Genomic DNA, 21,177 nt, shown 5'->3' on the forward strand with positions numbered 1-21,177 from the left:
ACTTTTGGCCTCCACAAATGGAAGATTCTTGCTTCAAACAAAATAAGTGGTGGTGAGTGGTGGAGAATATTGGACACTGAAGTAAAATAACTAAGTATTTGGTTTCTCCTGATGCTGCCAGCCCCATGGCTAGCTAAACTGATTCCTTTCTGATCTTACTGTTGCCTACATGTCTCAGCCCCCATTAGTTATTTGAACAATGGTCTTCCTATCTACAAACTTGCCACCTCTTCATATTTTATTGTCAGAGGATATTACTGTACTGGCCCACCATAATGACAATCATTTCCACTGTAGATAGACAGTTTTTCTCTGAAGGAGCATCGATGAAGTGTGTCTGGCCACTTCTTGCATGTCCTGTACTCTACTCACATTAGGCCTTTCTCAGTTGATTGATGATATCACTCCAATAAAAGAAATTAAGAATATAAAATTTTTTTATTGTAAATAGTCACCAGTACTGGAAGGTAAGACATGTTCCACAAAATAAACTTTTACACAATTTAACTCAATAGTTAATATCGAACCACTTGATGATTCAAATTACCTAACAAATCCCAACATAAAACATTTCTATGAACGAATTTAAAGAGTAAATTATCCATAAAAATCTTAACCACATTAAAGTTAATATCAAATAATGGGTTAAGTTTATCTTGATTATCCACACTGACTGGTTAAGATACAGGAATTTGCTATTCACACACATTTGAGTGAGGAAATGATCATAACAAAGAATATATCAAACTGACTATCATCAAGATTGGTTTCCTTGATGAAGGTGGTCAAGCCTTGATATATCACATGTAATCCACCACTTACTGAAGAACAGGGACGTATTCACAAGATGCACTGATACTCTCACAATATAAATACAGTGCACTGCTATCACCTCATATACTCCACATTTACATCACTAGTACTCTTACTCATGCTGTATACACAAACACACAACTTGAGCACACACAGATTCTGTAACATATTGACTGGGTTGAAAGCATCTCCAGAATAGACTTCTAAATAACAACAAAAGATTTAAAAACCATTTACATGGAGATATAAATAATATAAATTGTAAGAATTTCCATTTATACCAAAAAATGCATTCTATCTGACTGCAAAGGACACTTTACCCTAAAGATGTTAAAAACACTGGATAGGAAATTACTTTAACAAAATATATGTGAAATCCATATTTTTGGTTACTTGTATGGCCTTAAGACACACAGGGTGTTGGTCCAGGTGTGATTAAGCCATCGACTGTGGGGATGTTAACTACCCAACCTTTTCTGCCTAATCATCTGGGTACTCTTCTTTATGTGATTCTATACTTACTGGTACTTAAAAAAAAAATAATAATAATAATAAATAAAATATGAAGTAAGTCTAAAGCAGGGAACTCAAAATATTAATTTTTATTTTGAGGAAAAAAAATATTCCCAACAATTCATTATGGCTGATAGCAAGTGACCATGCTCTAAAGACACATTTTGATATCTAATGTTAAACACACACATATATATTATTCCCTACATTGGTGACCTTTAATGCCACCTATACTTTTTGAATTTCTATAAATAAAAATTGGAAAATAGCACAATACAGCCTTTTAACACTTAAAACCAGATCTTGGAAACCATTCTGACAACCAGATAACTCCTGAAACTTACTAGAGCTAAGGTAATCACAAGTCATCAAATGGTACATCCTTGCAAGTCTGTGAGACTTGAAGTCACCTACAACAATATGGTTCTAAACCTCTCATGAAATTAAAAACTCTTCCATACAGTTGCCTCACAATCTTGTGCACTGCTTCTACCAATTATCAATACATATCAAAATTGGTAAACCTATATAATTAAAAATGTGCAGCAACTCCTGGGCCACAAAGTTGTACTGGCAGTGGTGGTAGGCCCCTGCAGTGCCTCAGTGGTGCCATCTACACACTTTTGTACTTGGGTGCAGCCCTTACGCAGCAGAATGACCCTGAGTCGAAGAGATTTCCACGTCACTGTACACTACACTTCCTATCTCCTCCATTATCTGCAATAGTCAAAAAAGTCAATTCACTAATAGTTACATAGTTTATAATAAGAAAATGGATGGATATGACTATCTTAAGGACTTAAAAAAAATAAAGTAAAAAATCTCATGGCAGGCATTATCAATATCACATAATACAGTTTTCAGTATTATTTACTCTTCCACCACCACCTCCTGCCCTTTTTATTTTAGGTGTTTCCTAACACAAGAAGGCCCCCAAATATCTAATAAACCAGTATTCATAAGAAGCATCTTGTCATTCTACCTTCCAAAATTAAGCTTTATTTTTACAAATACAGTCGGCCCTTAACATACGCGGGGGTTACGTAACAGAGATACCCGTGGATGTTAAAAATCCACGTATTTTTGCTGCCCCCAAAAAAAAACAACCCTGGCCCCCCATGTCCTTATTTACCGTATATACCTGTGTGTAGTTCGAGTTTTTAAGACCAAATTATTTGGCCAAAAATTGGGGGTCGACCTCTAAACGGGTAATAGTTTCGTTAGGTTGAAAAATATTTACCAGTAACTACCAGTAAACAATGGAAACAATGCACCAACGCACCACCAGCTGTGAGTGTCGGTACAGTTGCCAGGGCAGATCTCTTGCGTCATCATAGCAAGCCCAAAGTAGCCAAATCCATGGTATGGTAGCACAGGACGATGTAAAACATAAAGTATTTATTTATTAAAGTGTATTTATAGATACTGTACATATATTTTTGTTCATTACATTTGAAACATCAATCTTTGTTAATTAAATTTGAAACAAAAGAAAACTACGATACCGTATTTTCATTAAAATATTACATCACAAGTATATGTTACCTTAACTGTGACTGAATGAATATATTCTCGGAAATAAATATGGAAATGTAATATTTTTGCTGGAATGACGTACATATTACAGTGGAAAGTGGGATAAAATCATGACGAAAACAATGACTTTCGTTTTCTTTCGTTGTTCAAAAGATTTTACCGTAATCGCTTTTCGAATGGTTTTCAGTTAAAAAACTGTTGTACTCATACTGTATTACAATAATATTCTATCCTATCATTAGCCTTATAATCCCACAACTGAAAATCATTCGAAAAGCGATTACAGTAACATCTTTTGAACGAAAGAGAGTCATTGCTTTCGTCACAATTTTATCCCACTTTCCACTGTAATACGCACATCATTTCAACAATAATATTACATTTCCATGTTCTCAGAAATAAATGGTAGTTTTGTTGAAACGTAATGTATAGTATTTACTATTAAAATGCAAAAATAGCTATAAAAACAATTAATACACCCGTAATGTACTGGCTGGCATCTCCACTCGTCCCTGCTCCCGCCAGTCACCTCCTCCCCGCTCTATCCCTCCGCCTCCTCCACATCGTCACTACTGTTGTATTACAATAATATTCTATCCTAATTCACTTGAATAAATACTACGATACCATATTTCTGAATATTTTCATTAAAATCCATCAAAATCATTTTCCTTGTCATCGTCTTCAACACCAAACAGCTCTTTCCAGTCTTCTCCTTGAACAGGACTAGAGGGTACGTGTTTTTCGAATCATTTTCAGTTAAAAAAATGTTACATCACATGTATATTTTACCTAAACTGCGCCCGAATGAATATATTCTCAGAAACAAATAGTAGTTTTGCTGAAACGTAATGTATTTCAATGTAAATTAGGATAAACTACATGAAAACAAAAGACTTTACCTAACCTTCCGATGTTCAAGACATGTTACTCGTTTCTTCAATAGTTTTCGGTTAAAATACTGTTATACTAGTGATATTCTATTCATACTGTGCTTGATATAATACATTCACGGAAATGTAATATTTTTGCAACTACAATGCTGATGTCAACACAAGCGTGGTTACAGCGAGACTGACTGAGTGAGGGAGAGCTATGCGTGTGTGTGTGAGGTTGCGGGAGCGGGCGGTGTTCTGTGTTCGGTGCCGCGCGCGATTTGAATGTACTTCAATTATTTCAATGTACAGAATATTCCTCCGGCGGGGCAATCCGCGTATTTGCAAATCCGTGTATGCTAAACCCGCGTATGTTAAGGGCCGACTGTACAGTAAACCCTCGATAAATTGGACTTCAATATTTGTAATTTGTTTTTTTGGACTCTGAGATCCTCTGACCTGCTTCTCTATTCATCATGGGAAAAAATCTAGATAAATCCAGCATCAGTTTGCACAGTTTGTCTTTGTATATGTGGTTGAAAGTCAGAGTGTGAGTGTTGTGCAGCACTTGTCTTACTATCTCAGTCCCTGTACGAGTCCTGCCTTCATATGTACAGTATAGTACTGTACAATCATCCCTTGCACTACAGAAAAACAGGTTAAGGAAATTCGCCCTTACAGAATTATGAAAATATGACCCAAAAATTTGTGATACGGCCAAAAAATTAGTCCTTTCGTAAATTTGTTTTAAATTTCCAAACAAAAAATTCGCGATGTATAACAAAGATATTCACCAAATTTTACAATTTATTTTGTGTGGATTCTTGGTGGTAGTTACAAGATGGTTGGAGGGTGGCTCACCTCCCCAGCACCACAACAATGGTGCTGCCCAGTTAGAATTCTTTCCCCAGCTTCCATTCAGTTATGCCTCTGTGTTCAGCATGCTCGCCTAGCAAGAGAGCGGTCCTGAGTTAGATCCCCATTCAGGGTGAAACTATGGGCAAGTTTCTTTGGGCCATTTGCCTCTGTCTACCCAGCAGCAATTGGGAACCTGGATGTTAATCGATTTGCGGATCGTGTTCCGAGGTAATGGTTAACCAGTGCAGTTGGTGGGTTGTCCGGTCTTCTCAGATTATTCCTTGACACTGGGTCATGCAGCTCTTTCACTCAGGGTGTGGTTGCTGTGTTGGTGACAGCTTCTACACCCTAAACAAATCCACCAACACTCCCCACCACCACCATCACTCTCCACTTCCACCAACACTCCCCACCACCACCAACACTCCCCACCACCACCAACACTCTGCATTAGCTCCTTAGTCTTTATATAAATGTCATAAATATTCAAGAGACCAACTTTCTTGATTTTTACTTCACTGAAAGCGAATGTAAACATGTAACCCATTACTGTATTGGCGGACTAGCAGATCAGCTGATGCGCACAACTAAACGTGTTTGTCGTAAGGATTTCGTTAATCGAACTGAAAATCCTTATGGAAGCTAATTCGTTAACCGAAATTTCGTTAATCGAACCGTTCGTTAACCGAGAGACCACTGTATTGTAAATATGTGTGTGTGTGTGTGTGTGTGTGTGTGTGTGTGTGTGTGTGTGTAGACACACACAAAACACATACGAATAAATAATAATGGAAAATACTCTCACAAATAATCAGAAACAAATTTATTAAAATTGTGACAGTCTCCCCTCAAGTCCGTGCTCTATTACTTTATTAATAGAGCACGGACTTGAGGGTAGACTGTCACAATTTTAATAAATTTGTTTCTGATTATTTGTGAGAGTATTTTCCATTATTATTTAGTTGTATGTATGTGTCTACACACACACATGCATATACAATACTACAGGTAAAAGAAATAATTGTCCTAAGGGCAAACACATAAAGGGAATATACATTTCTTTGTACACAAGTAAACATGTACCGTACAACCCCCCCCCCACTCCCGGCAGTCAGCAAATGTTATTCGCAGATTTGCCGATGCACGGCCACTTTGCGAACTTAATCCCCGCGAATTTAAGGGGGCCTATACCCAGAAAAATTCCGGATGGGGAAATTTTTTCTGGGTTGGAGAGAGTTGTCTTGTTACCCGGAAATCTCTCCACCAATACTAATTGTTCCGGCTAATGGAAATATCACCGTATATTTATTTAACTAAATTTTTAGATAAAATATTCTGGATTATTTGGGTAAAAGGATAAAAAAAATTGGCATTTCATATTTTATTAGAACTGATTTTATACTCTGATATTATTATTTATATATTTTTTTCATAAACGAACGGAGTTCCCATCATTATATCATGCCAAAACATTTTGTTTAAGGATCTTTTATTGAAACAGTCTTATAGAATTTATTCAGGATCATTATGGTACCAAATTCATCTCTCTTAATACAATCAGAACAGATGCTGTAAATAAAAGTTTATACACGTTCTCGCTAACCATAAATATTTTCGCTCATGCCTGCACTCTACAGTAAATGTAACTGATGGAAATGCAGTCGGCCCTTCACATACGCGGGCTTAGCATTCACGGATTTGCAAATACGCGGATTGCCCTGCCGGAGGAATATTCTGTACATTGAAGTAATTGAAGTACATTCAAATCGTGCGCCATTCAACTCGTGCGCGGCACCGAACACGGGACACCGCCCGCTCCCGCAACCTCACACACGCATAGCTCTCCTTCACTCAGTCAGTCTCGCTGTAACCACGCTTGTGTTGACATCAGCATTGTAGTTGCAAAAATATTACATTTCCATGAATGTATTATATCAAGCACAGTATGAATAGAATATCACTAATATAAGACTATTTTAACCGAAAACTACTAAAAAAACGAGTAACATCTTGAACATCGGAAGGTTAGGTAAAGTCTCTTGTTTTCGTCATGTATTTTATCCTATTTTACATTGAAATACATCACGTTTCAGCAAAACTACTATTTATTTCTGAGAATATATTCATTCAGGCACAGTTTAGGTAAAATATACATGTGATGTAACATTTTTTTAATTGAAAACGATTCGAAAAACACGTACCCTCTAGCCCTGTTCAAGGAGAAGACTGGGAGGAGCTGTTTGGTGCTTAAGACGATGACAAGGAAAATGATTTTGATGGATTTTAATGAAAATATTCAGAAAGACCCTGGCACTGTCAAGGAAAGTGGCTGCTGAAGGCTTCCGGGACATGGCAGAGGACGAGATTAGGGAGCTAATTGAAGAGCACGACACTGAGCTGACCGAGGAGGATCTACAGGAGTTAGTAGACTCAGGTAAGGAAGAGGAAGCAAAAGGGAAAGAGGATGAGGAAGAGGAAGAGCACCAAGAAATAACGTTGGAGAAGTTGGAGGAGATGACCAGGAATATTGAGGCACTGAAAAACCTGGCCTATAGTATGGACCCCTCCATGGTGCGTGCCCTGAAATTCATGCGAGGGATGGATGACGTTTTTGCTCCATACAAAAACATCATGGAAGAAATGAAAAGAAAGAGACGACAACTCCCCATCACCATGTTCTTTGATCACCGAAGGCCAGCAGCAAAAGTACATGGATTTTTACCGTTCACGGGTATCTCTGTTACCTAACCCCCGCGTATGTTAAGGGCCGACTGTACATACTGGCATGGTGTGTGCTGACTGAGTAAACTCAGCTCACATACAATCTTCTTGTTTCCAGCAACCAACTGTTGTGCAAATTACAAGGGAGAAAGGTCAGTGTACAGTAGTGGAAGGGGCAACTGGTACAATATACCCAAAAAAAATTGTGAATCGCCTTAAAAATGCCTTAATCTAGAGCTAGTGAAATCCTTTACGACTACTTACCCAATGAAAGTGACACTACAACACAAAATTAACTAAAGAATCATCTCACTTGCTTTTGGTGGTAGAGCATTTACTCTCCTCGGTGAACCCATTGCTGGTTACCAAGGAGGACGTTAACTCCTGCTTTACTGGCAAGGTGGAGTAGTTGAAGGAAGAGAAGAGCTTCTTCGCTGATCTACGCTGATCATCCCAACTTGCTGCTAGATGATTCTGAACATTAGGATCTTGCATTCTGTGTAATAAGAAAAATAAGATAAGACGCACATAACTTTTTGTAGAATGCAAATTGGTTACATAAACTAAATACAGTATAGTCTGGATTTACGCGGCTTTTGTTTACGCGTTTGGTCATTTACGCGGCACCTTACCAGAATGAAATGTTTTAAGTACGCGGTAAATTTCATCATTTACGCGGGTGAAGTATAATTTGTTTATTTACTGAAGATATTTGTTTTTACCTCATAAAATTCATAGATATTACCCAGCCAGAATATAATTTACATTGCTGGAATTCTTATAAGATGGTGATTACCGTATATACTCGTCTATAACCCCCCCTCGTTCATAGGTCGACCATGAATTTTTGACCAAGAAATAGTTAATTTACGATATTCCTCGTTTATAGTTCGACCCACGTTTTTGAGGGTAATGGAACAACAAAACCTTCACTAAAAACGCTCTACGTCCTATAAACTGAGGCTCGCCGTGCCTGAAACACGAGTGCCGAAGGCAAATTGTTTACCATTTATTATTACGACACTTTACACTGAAACGCAGGTGGTTTCAACAAAAATATTGTACATTTCCATTCAAGTATTTATTCTTCAAGTCAATTAGGAGGGAATATTATTGTAATACAACAGTTTTAATTAAACCATTCGAAAAGCGATTACGGTAACATCTTTTGAACGAAAAAAAGCAAGTCATTGTTTTCTTCACGATTTTATCCCACTTTCCACTGTAATACGTACGTACCGTATATCACGGCCTATAAGACGAAATTTGAACATTAAAAAAATCTGCCCAAAGTTAGGGGGTCGTCTAAACCACCAAGTTTAAAATTCTTACCTCTTAAATATTGTGGTTTAGTGTGTCAAGAGTGGTGATGAAAACATCGTAAGCCACTCACAAGGTCTTACCACTAATTATTTTATACTGAAACTTACGTTTGGCAAGCTGGATTCAAATTAAGATTACCGGTATATTAAAATAATAAAAATGTATTATAAACCTGTCTAACATACCGTAAAAGAGATTTATACCCCTATAATAAACACAGCTATCATCACACACCCCTCCCCACGCCCCCCCCCCCATTTGCCAGTGAGGAGCCGTGGAGGTGGTCAGTAATGCATACCGGTATCGGTATATTTACTCATAATAATATTTATCTCCTATAAATAATTGATTTAAATTTTATTTTTTTCCAAAGAATATTCAGTAAATGAGTGCATTAATTCTTGAAACTATCGACGGTTAATTACAGACGCTCAAGTGACGTCACTAGTGTTTACACTACACCAGCTGGTAATATTTGATGCCATTACTTGAAGTGAATTGGCCTTATTTTAAGTAACTAACTATAAATAAATACAAAAATTAAAAAAAAAGATCAAAACTGAGAAATAATATACTGTATGTATGTTGTGTTGTCAAAGTAAGAGGAACAATTGTGTAAGTACGTAATATTTTTTCACTCAAATCCTAATGAAACACTACTGGAGAACATTCCTTTGTCGCAAAACAGTTTATAAATTAAAGAAAATAATTACAGTGTGTTTAATATATTACAGTATATTATAAATAAATAAATAAAACAAATAATTCGGTAAATCTATTTAAAGTAAATGGAAAATAAGCAAACATGTTATTTACCAAGACCCTTCCGTCTGGCTCAGGGTGAGATGTAGGGGAGATAAAGAAGGCTATTTATAGCCCATCAGAAGTGACCAGTACCCTAATGCACCATAAATAATTCATTGAACATTCATTTTTTGTACATAGTATATTCAGTATATATATATATATATATATATATATATATATATATATATATATATATATATATATATATATATATATATATATATATATATATATATATATATATATATATATATATATATATATATATATATATATATATATATATATATATATATATATATATATATATATATATATATTTGTGTAATAAATGTATGTAGTAAGTACATACTGGTAACCTTTTTCACTCAAATCCTAATGAAACACCACAATTAGAATACGGTGGTTGCTGTTGAACCACATGTTGTATAAATAGTCACACCACCGAGACGAGGGAACACTCCCAACACGCTTCAGTGACGTCACTAGTGTTTACACTACACCAGCGGGTATAATTTGATGACATTACTTGAAGTGAATTGGCCTTATTTTAAAAAATCAAGGATGGTTGGTAAAGGACTACTGAGTCAGTGGGTAAGTGTCACATTTGGGGTACTGGTCTTATACAGCAAATAGAGCTCAAAAGCTACTTTTTAAATGGAAATTTGGGGGGGGCGTCTTATGCACCCCGCCGCCTTATAGGCCGTGATATACGGTAATTTCAGCAAAAATATTACATTTCCGTGAATGTATTATATCAAGCACAGTATGAATAGAATATCATTGTAATATAACAGTATTTTAACCGAAAACTATTAAAAAACCAGTAACATCTCAAGAACAGAAGCTTAGGTAAAGTCTTTTGTTTTCGTCATGTATTTTATCCTAGTTTACATTGAAATACATCACGTTTCAGCAAAACTACTATTTATTTCCGAGAATATATTCATTCAGACGCAGTTTTGGTAAAATATACGTGTGATGTAATAGTTTTTTAACTGAAAACGATTCGAAAAACACGTACCCTGTAGCCCTGTTCAAGGAGAGGACTGGGAGAAGCTGTTTGGTGCTGCAGACGATGACAAGAAAAATGATTTTGATGGATTTTAATGAAAATATTCAGAAATATGGTATCGTAGTATTTATTCAAGTCAATTAGGATAGCATATTATCGTAATACAACAGTTTTTTAACTGAAAACCATTCGAAAAGTGATTACGGTAACATCTTTTGAACGAAAGAAAGCGAAAGTCATTGTTTTCGTCACGATTTTATCCCACTTTCCAGTGTAATACGTACGTCATTTCAGTAAAAATATTACATTTCCGTGAATGCATTATATCAAGCACAGTATGAATAGAATACCATTGTAATATAACAATATTTTAATCAAAAACTATTAAAAAACCAAGTAACTTCTCTTGAACATCGGAAGGTTAGGTAAAATCTTTTGTTTTCGTCATGTATTTTATCCTATTTTACATTAAAATATATCACGTTTCAACAAAACTACTATTTATTTCCGAGAATATATTCATTCAGGCACAGTTAAGGTAAAATATACATGTGATGTAACAGGTTTTTAACTGAAAACGATTCGAAAAACACGTGTACCGTCTAGGTGATACAATTGGTGGTGAGTGATGCGTCGTTGTAAACAATAGAAGGTTGAAGTAGATTACCGGGTATTATATTAAGTGTGAAATATCGAAAAGGTTTTTATTACCGGTATTTTTTGTAGATCAATGAGAACTGTGATACCGTATATGATATTATAAGTTAGCCTGTGCTAAGAACTTCAACATAGACTACTGAAAGCACATTGTAAGGTAATTTAGCCTATTGTAAGTTGGTGAGCTTCATTTGCTGAAGGAACTGCACAACTTTTCATTACTAATTGGTACATATTTTACGTTTCCATTGTTTACTGGCAGTAAATGGTGAATATTTTTCATGTCTGAAGCTAAAAGTTGCTCCTCGCCCTTCCCATCATGCACGGGTTCAACCTAACAAAACTATTACGCATGTATAGGACGACCCCCAATTTTTTGCCTAAAAATTTGGTCTTAAAAACTCGAACTATACACGAGTATATACGGTAATTTAAATATAAACATCCTAAAATTTAGATTAGACATACAAATTTTAGATCTAATTTAAGAATTTTATTAAAAAGAGCAAAAATTTTCTTTTGTGCAAAGTATATGACATTTATATTCAAATTATTGGCAGTCTTGCAAGGAATCCAGCAATGTCAATTATATTATCCTAACTTTAGTCTGAGGAATTATTTATTACTAAACATGTAAGCCTAGTGATTTCCCCAAACATTTCTCTGGTAGGGAGGGAGGGAGGGAGGGAGGGACCCAGCGAGCATGGGAAGAGGGGGGGAGGTGGGGTATTTTGATTGACAGATAGTGTCTGGGTGAAGTATAATTTGTTTATTTACTGAAGATATTTGTTTTCAGCTCAGAAAATTCATAGAAATTACCCGGCCAGAATATAATTTAAATTGCTGGAATTCTTATAAGATGGTGATTAATTTAAATATAAACATCCTAAAATTTGCATTAGACATACAAATTTTAGATCTAATTTACGAATTTTATTAGAAAGAGCAAAAATTTTATCTTTTGTGCAAAATATATGAATCTCACTGAGAAATCTCACTGTGCCATCTATGTTTGTCTTTGGTACCCCCAAAATGTTCTACACTACTGAGGGTATACACAAACACTTGTTATCTTGATAATAGGTTCTTATTCTCATACGGGAGATGAATACAGATGGACAAAAAACTCGCTTCCACACCATAAGGACTGGTGGTCTCCACTCTTTGTATCACTCCGCGCTGGCATGTACAGATGCCAGCATTCACAAGCTGAATACATAAAATGTAAATATGATAATTCATATACATAACATGGTGCATAATAAATGGAAACATTACATAGGATTAATACATGTTCTGTAATACTTTACTATACACAATTAATAGAGTAATATAAGAATACACATCTTAAGGTACTACTTCGTGTCCATATTATACAGGGGGGGGGGGGTGACAGTGGCATGTTTGACAGTTGGCGCCGAAGGTCTAGTGAAGTATTTATTTATGTCCTTTAGATTGAGTTTATGTTTTTTGCTTATAAAATGTCACAGAAGTGACCGGAGAGAATATAATTTACATTGCTAGAATTCTTATAAGATAGTGATTAATTTGAATATGATCATGCTATAGTTTGCACTTGACAAAAATTTTAGTAATCACTTAATACATTATTTTGAGTACATGTACAGTACAGCTATATAGCAGTGAGACATGGGTCACATACAGGAGTCACCTCAAAGCACTTGAAAACTTTCACCAACGTAGTCTACGTTCCATCCACCGAGTTTGCTGGGAAGACGAGAGAACAAATGCCAGTATTCTTGCTGACACCAACTATAGGAGCATCAAGGCTACCTTTATCCATTAACAGCTATGCTGGACTGGCCTTGTTACCCGCATGGACGACAACAGACTGCCAAAGCAGCTACATTACAGTCACCTAGCAAATAGTAAACGTAATGCCATGGGCAATTGAAAAGGTATAAGGATAGTCTTAAGACAAACCTGAAAATGTACCAAATTGTCCCCCTCACCTGGGAGTCAATTTCTCCACATCGTAGCCCTTGGAGGAGCACCACACGAGAAGGTGTCAATACTTTCGAGTTAGCCCGACTGCAAACCGAGGCAGACAAGTGCCAACGCTAGAAAGACGCTGCCACAGCCCCTCCCGCACTAGATGCAGCCTTCCACATGTGCAACGAATGTGGACGACTTTGCGGGTCCCGTATCGGCCTCTTTAATCACCTCAAAACTCACCAACCTAGGTGACATCCCCAATAACTCATATCATTGTATCATAGCTGGATGATTGTCATACTCAATTCCAAGTGATAGGGAAGTAGTAGTAGTAGTAGTAGTAGTAAGGTATGGTTGGCCAGTAGAAGGTTTGCCATCCCAATGCGTGTGTGGCTCTTCCTATGATGGCGATCACGCCTAGGTGTGCAAGAAGGGGGGCTTCATATGCATGAGGCATGACGAGGTAAGGGATCTCACAGCAAATATGTTGAAGGAAATCTGCCGGGACGTCATGGTAGAACCGACCCTCCTTCCATTGGATGGCGAGATCCTCCAACACAGGACTTCAAACACATCTAACGAAGCCCGCGTGGACGTCAGTGCTCGAGGATTCTGGACGCGGGGACAGTGAGCTTTCTTCGACATCAGGATTTTTGATCCCATGGCCGCATGTCACTGTAACCTAGCTCTCGATGCTGCACATAGGAGGAACGAGAACGACAAGAGAAGGGCATATGGGGAGAGAATTCAAAACGTTGATCAAGGCAGCTTCACTCCTCTAGTGTTCACAACCTCTGGTGGGATGGGCCCAGGTGCAAGATGTTTCTACGCCAGACTCGCGGAGTTGATCTCCGAACAGAAGCAGCAGCCCAGAAGTTATGTTACAGCCTGGATGAGATGTCGACTGTCCTTCTCTCTCCTTCGGTCGGCTTTGCTCTGCCTCAGGGGAACGAGAGCTTCTGCCCCTACTCCGACAACTGCTGCAGATATTGACTATGAGGCTACAGTCACTGAATGCCGCATAGATCTGCGGCTCAACTAATTTAACACAGATAGGATAGCTTCTTATGTATTAGGATATTTAATATTAAGGTAAATAAATGGTGGCGAAGGTGTGGCTATTGGGGGAGGCTGGAGGCCACGAAAAAAAAAATAAAAAGTAGTAGTAGTAGTAGTAGTGTTAGTGTTGTGTTGTGTGTGTGTGTGTGTGTGTGTGTGTGTGTGTGTGTGTGTGTGTGTGTAATTGGTTTAACCATTGGTTTAACTACTTAACTCAATCATCCTATACAGCAATTGCTCAATTTTTTAAAGAAATGAAAACAATTGCAGGGTTACTTCATACACAGGAGATGTACAGCTGTATATGGAGGGCCAGAGTTGCGTGAGCAGGCTAGTAATTTACAGTGCAGTGTGCAAAAAGAAAAACATTTCATCTCCCCCCCAGTTTCAAGGCGTCTGTTGGCTGGTTTGCTAATTTTAAGAAGCAGTGTCAAGTGAAGATGGCGAAGTATCATGGTGAAATTGCCTCTGCAGACATTAGTGGAGCTGACTCATTTCCAGCAATTGCAAAGCAGATAATTGAAGATGGTGGTTATTCCTACGAACAAATATACAACTGTGACGAAACTGATTTTTACTGGAAAAAGTCCCCTATTACCACATACATGCACAAAACAGAGAAACAAGCAAAAGGCACCAAACACGCAGGGGATATATTCAGTGTGTTATTCATTTGCAAAGCGTCTGGTTCGCTTAAATTAAACCTCTTGTTATTCACAAGTATCAGAAATCGCATACGTACAGGAATCAAGATACGAATAAGCTTACCGTACATCTCGGCCTATAAGACGGAATTTGAACCTTTAAAAAATCAGCCCAAAATTAGGGGGTCGTCTTAAATACAAGGTATAAAATTCTTACCTCTTACATATTGTGGTTTAGCGTGTCAAGAGTGGTGATGGAGAACATCGTAAAACACTCACACGGTCCTACCACTAATTATTTTACACTGAAACTTACGTTTGGGAAGCTGGATTAAAAATAAGATTACCGGTATATTAAAATAATAAAAATGTATTATAAACCTGTCTAACATAACGTAAAATAACAACATACCCCGGTAATAAACGCAGCTATCATCACGCACTGCCCGCCATTTGCCAGTGATGAGACAAAAAAGGGAAAGTGTTTTTTTTTTACATCCAGCAGTCGCTGTCACTACACTTTTAGGGGTCATTTTCTCGCTTACCTTTGTGTCCGAGTTGGCCAATAATGCATTTCTTTACTGATCATAATACGTATTTCCCATAAATAATTCATTTAGACTTTTATTTTATTTGCATTACTCTTCATAAGAAGTTCTCAGCAACACACCCAAGCAGACTGTCGCCAGGCTTTACCTTGGGAGACCACGTAGGTTTTACAAATAATTATCTGAATAATAATTCCACAAATAAATATATTTATAACACAATCATAGCATTATTATCTTTTTTTTTAACGAGGATTAGCCCATCCGGGCACAAGTTACTGACCCACATCAGGGTCTGGGGGGCAAAAATGTAATAATAATGATAATAATAATAATAATAATAATAATAATAATAATAATAATAATAATAATAATAATAATAATAATAATAATAATACAGGTAGTCCCCACTTACGACTGCATGGACTTACAGATTACAGATTGACTTTATAATAACTGGAAAGCGTAAAAGTGAGTGCTGGTGGTGCTCCAAAGAAAAGGAGACAGGCAATTACTTTTGAGATGAAAATGAAGATAATAACTCAGCATGAAAATGGAAAGACTGTAGCAACAATCTCACGTGACCTAGGTTTCTCACACTCGACCATATCCACTATTCTGAAGGACATGGAACGTATTCGTAATGTAGTGAAAGGAACAACACCAATAAAGGGAACTATAATTTCAAAGAAAAGACAAGGTCCTATTCACGATATGGAAAAATTATTGGTGATATGGATAGAAGACCAGATACAGAAGCATGTACCCCTAAGCCTTCTAACCATACAGGGTAAAGCAAGAAGCATGTTCCAAAGCCTGAAGGAGCAGGCAGGAGATGCGTGTGATCAAACCTTTACAGGAAGTCATGGGTGGTTTGATAGATTTCAAAAACACTACAGTCTACACAATGTTAAGGTGAGTGGAGAGGCAGCTAGTGTCGATGTTGGTGCTGCCGAAGTTTTAAGGAGGAGTTAGCTGAAGTGATTGTGGAAGGGAATTATTTGTCTGAGCAAATATTCAATGTGGATGAGACTGGATTATTGTGGAAGCGCATGCCTGAGTGGACATACATCCACAGAGGCGAAAACAATGCCAGGATTCAAGGCATTCAGGGACAGAATTACACTTCTGTTGGGGGGGAATGTTGCTGTTTCAAGCTAAAGCCCTTCATGATCTATCATTCAGAGAACTCCAGGGCTTTTAAACATGTCAGCAAGCACACACTGCCAGTGTTTTATCGTAGTAATAAGAAAGCCTGGATGACCTTAGCACTGTTTGAGGATTGGTTCATGACTTGTTTCATTCCACGAGCCAAGGAGTATTGTCTGCAACAACGGATTCCATTCAAGATTTTGCTGATTTTGTATAATGCTCCGGGACACCCACCACACCTGGACGACATGCACCCTGATGTTAAGGTAGTCTACATTCCACCTAACACTACCTCTATCATCCAACCCGTAGATCAAGGTGCTATTGCTGCCTTTAAAGCGTATTATTTACGCACGACCTTCGCTCAGGCTGTTGCTGCTACTGAAGGTGAGAAAACGCTCAGAGAGTTTTGGAAGGAGTACAACGTTTTGTCATGTATAAAGAACATTAGTGCAGCATGGGATCAGGTTACAAAACATTGCATGAATGGAATATGGAAGAAAATCCTGAAAAGATATGTGAACAGTTTTAGAGGATTTAATGAAAATGAAGTTATGTCAGATATTAGTAACAAGATAGTGGAGTTAGGTAAACAGCTTCAGTTAGAAATTGATAATGAAGATGTTGGACAGTTGGTTGAAAGTGTAGCAGAAGAGCTCAGTAACGAGGATCTTATTGAACTAGATGCACAGAAAATTGCAGAGGAAGAAGAGACAAAATGTAGAAGAACCTGCACCCCCAAAAAGTTTTCCGTGAAACAAATGGCAGAGGCATTTGCTACAATTAATAAAGGAATGCAAATGTTTGATGGCATGGATCAAAATTATGAGCATTATGCCAAAGTTGACAGAGTGATCCAAGATGCACTTGCTTGCTACAGAGAAATTTATAATGAAAAGAAAAAGCAAACTGTGCAGTCTAAATTGCACATGTATTTCAAGAAGTGCCCCAGTGCTGTCTCCTCACGCCCCACCAGTGCTGCCTCTTCACTCCCTCAAGATGATCCAATACCTTCAACCAGCAAGTTTCCACAGTACATAAACCTGTCTGAAGAAAGCGACATTGATGACCCACCCAGCCCTGTCTCCTCCTCTGCTTCATCCAATTAATATAGTCTCCATGTATCCTGTAAATAGAAAATTATGGGGGCCCCGTGTGCATTCAACTGACTACATTAAAGGTAAGTGCTCAGTCACACTGTATCCATTCCTCATTATTTATTACTTTTACTGTTCTGTATTTCATTGTAGATTTTTTTTTTTTATCTATGTCGGACTTACAACCTGGATTTGGGTCCCTAACCCCGTCGTAAGTCGGGGAGAGACTGTAATAATAATATTAATTCATAGAAAAAAAAATTTATAATAAAAAATTCTAAATTTAAAATAAAATACAGGTTGTACCTCTCTAGTCCGGCAACCTCGGGACCTGACCGGTGCCGGACCATGGAAATTCACCCTTTTCCTGGTTAGATAGTGACGTGTGCTTATGCCTGGAAGCACTAGCACCACTTTCTCTGCGTCATGGTCTCTTTGAAGACATACTGAAGGGTTAAATGTCGTATAGAAGCTTCTCAAATTTCGCGAGTTTTTAATTCTTAACGTATTTTATTGGAACACACAAAAAAATAAATAAAGAAAAATTTTGACGGCGGAAACTTGAATTTCGACGGGTTTGAACGGCCCGCCAACGTGCAGACGACGTGCATAATCGTGTAAACAGGGTCATTTCTCTTATGTACAAAAGATTCATTATTGTTTATTCCTGAATGTCTTTTTTATTGAATTAATGTTTATATGTGCAAAATGAGCAATACAATTCATTAATAATACATAGAACATTAAAACACATGAGGAAATGACACAGCATTGTTTTCGTTGATTACAAAACCAGTGACTGACTGGTTCTACATATAAAACTGAAGAAAATAAGACCTTGGTTGTAGCTGTAGTAAAATTAATATGGTTGTTTTAAGTAATGTTATTTAATGTTAATAAATGGAACAATAGAAGTAGCTAACGATAATGGTAAAGAAAAAAGAGAGATCGCATATGTAAGTGCGCATGCGCACACGTGAAAACATATCGTCATTACTTTACATAAGAATATGAAAGCAACACTTATTTACTGTTCATATATATTTTAATTAATGTTTCTGAATTTGTTTTTATTGAATTAATGTACGTGTGTGCAAAATTAACAATACAATTTATTAATAATACGTGGAATATTAGAGGAGACGAGACGGCTGCCGGCATTGTTTATGTTAAAGCTTACGAAACCAGTGACTGATTGGTTCTACATATAAAACTGAAGAAAATAAGACCCTGAGTTTAGCTGTAGTAAAATTAATGTAAAGAATGAATATGGTTGAAGTACCTGTAATGTTATTTAATGTTAATAAATGGAACAATATAAGTAGCTAACCATTAATGGTAAAAAAAAAGTCATTACTCTACATAAGAATATGAAAGCAACACTTATTTACTGCTCATATATATTGAAGGGTTAAATGTTGTACTCTGTATAGACAAGCAGAGAGAGAGAGAGCAGCCGAACTGCCGGATGTAAACAAACCTTAATTTCCCGCGGCTTTTTTTTTCTTAAGGGGATTAGCCCACCCAGGCATAGGTCACTGACCCACATTGGGGCCTGAGGGGCAAAAATTTAATACTCCTGTAATAATAATAATAATTCAGATAAAAAAAAAAAAAAAAGCTGCCTATCTACCTATTGGACAAACTAGAATCGTTCCGGACCACGGGAGTTTCCGGACCACAGAATGCCAGACTAGAGAGGTACAACCTGTAGTAATAATAAAGAACCATACATAAATACAAAAATGAAAAAAGATCAAAAGTGAAACAATATACTGTATGTATGTTGTGTTGTCAAAGTAAGAGAAACAATTGAAACTCTGCAATTGTGTGTAAATGAGGGGAGAAAGTAAAATCAGTAACCTGGGACTTGGTTACAATTTTTGTGATGCCATGTGGAAGCAGGGTCTACCATTAGACAATACATTATGCTTTCAATATCTTCCCAGGCGGTAGTATCTCCCTGTTTGGTAGCTGCCTACTACCTACACAACTTTTAGTAATATTACTTTGATACAACATGATAAATTAGACAAACAATGAAAATAAACAAACAATATTTAATTACTAAGACATTTCCCATTGGCCGCTGTAAGAGGGGGAGATAGGGCTATTTTTAGCCCGTCTTTGTGTCCCAAGTGGCCAGTAATGCACACCGGTATATTTACTGATCATAATACTTATCTCCTATAAATAATTCATTTAAAATTTATTTTTATACAAAGCATATTCAGTAAATGACTGCTATAATTCTTGAAACTACCGACAGTGGTAGTTTTCTTCATGCTAATTTAGGATGAGAATGAAGAAGCCGAAGTCACGTCATCTGATTCGGAGTTTGATCCTTAATGATGATGCAACCATAAATGTACTGTATCAAGTAAACTTCACCTACCGAGTATAGCCTTCCTTTGTCGCGAAGCAAGTTTATAAATTAAAGAAAATACTTGCAGTGTATTTAATATATTACAGTATATTATAAATAAATGAATAAACAAAGAAATCGGTAAATTCATTTCAAGTAAATGGAAAAATTTTACTCGACACCGACATTAGTTCCAGTTAAATAACAGACGCTTAAGTGACGTCACTAGTGTTTACACTACACCAGCCGGTAACATTTGATGCCATTACTTGAAGTGAATTGGCCTTATTTATTTAAGTCAGTTCTGCTATAACGCGATAGTTGTGTTCTTGTAAAACATCGTGTTATAGAAATTTGCATAATAGAAATAACAGGGCTTATGGAGAAAATAGGGTTAGGTGCAGATTACTCGAAATAAAAAATAATTTAGTAGTTAGCCTAACACAAAGGATAGCACAGTCTAAATAAATGTTACATTCATATCTAATAATGAAATCAAACAGTAAATGTAACACTTTACCTTGAAAAAATATGAATATAACTTGATGGGGGATAAGGGTGATGTTGAGGCTGAGGTGTCATGCAGACAGGAGTTGACAGTTGTAATCGTCATCATCAGGTGCAGTTTTTCTTTAGGTCCTCTATATTGATAAGGCTTTCTCTTTAATGGTGAGGAAGCTTTTTCGTTTGATCTTCTATCCAAACACTTAGAAGCCATTCCATCTCCTCAAGTTCCTTTGGCCGTGATCTCACACTTTTGCGAGCACTCAAGGTTTTTCCAACAATACAGCTTGCTTTAATCTTTGCTGCATTGTCTCTAATGGTGCGTAAAGTAGATTCCTTTATTCCCGTTGTACGCACAATATCACATGTTCTTTCCTTATTTTCAAAACGATTGACATCAAGCTTTTCTTCAAGTGTTATAGCCTTTCTTTTACGATCACCACCGGAAATGCGATCACCAGAACGCTTCCCGGAGATGATGTTCTTTTCCATAGTCACAAAATTGGAGAAACAGTAATCAGAAATCACTGAGGACACTTAAAAACTTCGCACGTGTTTCAGACTGATCGTGTGGTGTAAACAGAGCGCGGGTCTAAAACGCTACATATTTTGTTTTTCTCTCTTATTTAAAATTTTACAATTTACATATACTGTACAGGTATACTGTATACATAAATATTACATAAATTATTTCTGCAATTCTTCACAAACAAAACACATAAATCAATTGAACA

General features: G+C 36.9%; 1 protein-coding gene across 2 annotated transcripts in view; it reads right to left on the reverse strand.

The window, feature by feature from the left end:
- Positions 1-423: 423 nt before the first annotated feature.
- LOC121867913 (polycomb protein suz12-A-like) overlaps positions 424-21,177 on the reverse strand; it is a 96,102-nt gene continuing 75,348 nt past the window's right edge. The window contains exons 9-10 of one of the 2 annotated variants that reach the window (XM_042368048.1): positions 7,634-7,812; positions 424-2,043 (exon numbers count right to left, since the gene is read on the reverse strand). In XM_042368048.1, coding sequence (XP_042223982.1) covers positions 2,009-2,043; positions 7,634-7,812 — 214 coding nt within the window. In that variant the 3' untranslated portion in view covers positions 424-2,008. Of the gene's footprint in view, positions 2,044-7,629; positions 7,813-21,177 lie in introns of both variants that reach the window. The other variant, XM_042368049.1, reaches the window with a different exon arrangement.

The sequence above is a fragment of the Homarus americanus genome, unplaced genomic scaffold (assembly GCF_018991925.1).
Source record: "Homarus americanus isolate GMGI-L3 unplaced genomic scaffold, GMGI_Hamer_2.0 scaffold37032, whole genome shotgun sequence".
Classification (NCBI taxonomy): Eukaryota; Metazoa; Arthropoda; class Malacostraca; order Decapoda; family Nephropidae; genus Homarus; species Homarus americanus.